The sequence below is a fragment of the Gopherus flavomarginatus genome, chromosome 11, assembly GCF_025201925.1.
Source record: "Gopherus flavomarginatus isolate rGopFla2 chromosome 11, rGopFla2.mat.asm, whole genome shotgun sequence".
In the NCBI taxonomy this organism is placed as follows: Eukaryota; Metazoa; Chordata; order Testudines; family Testudinidae; genus Gopherus; species Gopherus flavomarginatus.
In genome coordinates this window covers 12,950,745-12,952,171 of record NC_066627.1, presented here as the reverse complement: position 1 = coordinate 12,952,171, position 1,427 = coordinate 12,950,745, and the positions used below count along the sequence as shown (strand labels likewise).

The window sequence follows — 1,427 nt, the reverse complement described above, 5'->3', positions numbered from 1 at the left end:
TGGGGCAGTAAAGAACCCAGGTACAGATCCTTAAAGGTATTTAGGTGCCTAACTCCCATAGAAATCAATGGGAGTGAGCCACTGAAATATCTTTGAGGACATAGGCCCCAACTCTCATAGAATGTCCATTGGAGAATGTGTGCCTTTGACTGTTTCTCCTTATTTCCCACAGTAGGTCATTTCTTCACATGTATCTAGGTATTTATTATCTCCCATAAATGAAATATGCAAAGGAATCAAGAAGGGGGAACCTCACCACTGTGACTGAATTCACTCTACTGGGATTTTCCAACCACCGTAACCTGCAGGTGCCTTTGTTCTCCATCTATCTGTTCATTTACATTATTACCTTGATGGGGAACATCCTCATCATCCTCATCACCATAGACACAGCCCTTCAAACCCCAATGTATTTCTTTCTCCAAGTCTTATCCTTCCTGGAGATCTGTTACACCTCTGTCACCATCCCCAAGATGCTGGTGGACTTCCTTTCAGACAACAGGAGCATTTCCTTTGTGGGCTGTGCTGCACAAATGTACTTCCTGCTCTTCCTAGGAATCTCTGAGTGCTTCCTTCTGGCTGCAATGGCATATGACCGCTATGTGGCCATATGCAACCCACTGAGGTACAGGCTCATCATGAACAGGAGGGTCTGCCTTTCATTGGTAGTTCTCTCTTGGTTCAGTGGTAACATGGTATCCCTAGTACAGACAGTCTGGGTTTTCACCTTGCTATTTTGTGGGTCCAATCAGATTAACTATTTCTTCTGTTACGTTCTCCCATTAATTAAGCTTTCTTGCACTGACATCACTTCATATGAAATGCAGTTGTTTACAGCTACTATACTGGTCAACTTCCCTCCATTTTCTCTCATCCTTGTGTCCTACGTTGTTATTATCTCCACCATCTTAAAGATGGCTTCGACTGATGGCAGACACAAAGCTTTCTCCACCTGCTCCTCACACCTCATTGTGGTGACACTGTATTACGGGAGCAGTGGCCTGATCTATTTAAGACCTAAGTCCATTAACTCACTGGACAGCAACAAAGTGCTGGCTCTGATGTACACAACCATCACCCCTATCTTGAACCCTATAGTCTACAGCCTGAGGAACAGTGAGGTGAAAGGGGCTGTGTGGAGATTGTTGTGGGATGGGCTGAAAGGAAAAATATTTTCTCAAAGAAAATAATTGGGATACAGGTCTTTTTCTGAGATCAGTTATCCAACTGTACAAATCTTGAGTAGTTACTTTGATGTCACTGTTACAGGTGAAGTAGTGTCCGAAAACTGCAAAATGAAACACACAAAAATGTTGAAAACATTTTGTCAATTTTCTGGAGGCGGGGGTTGAAATTTGAAATTTTGGCCAGGAAAGGCATCAAAGTTTTAGAAATGTTGATCATAGATACTGCTGCTTGAAACATAC

At 42.7% G+C, this 1,427-nt stretch overlaps 1 protein-coding gene across 1 annotated transcript; it reads left to right on the top strand.

Annotated features, from left to right (window-relative positions):
• Nucleotides 1-218: 218 nt before the first annotated feature.
• Nucleotides 219-1,190, top strand: LOC127031148 (olfactory receptor 10A7-like). Its single transcript, XM_050917918.1, has one exon. The coding sequence runs from the start codon at nt 219-221 to the stop codon at nt 1,188-1,190; it is 972 nt and encodes a 323-aa protein (XP_050773875.1).
• The last annotated feature ends 237 nt before the right edge of the window (nt 1,191-1,427 follow it).

What these genes read in the sequence shown, in the direction of transcription:
- LOC127031148 (XM_050917918.1), top strand. Translation starts at nt 219, where the DNA reads ATGAAATATGCAAAGGAATCAAGAAGGGGGAACCTCACCACTGTGACT.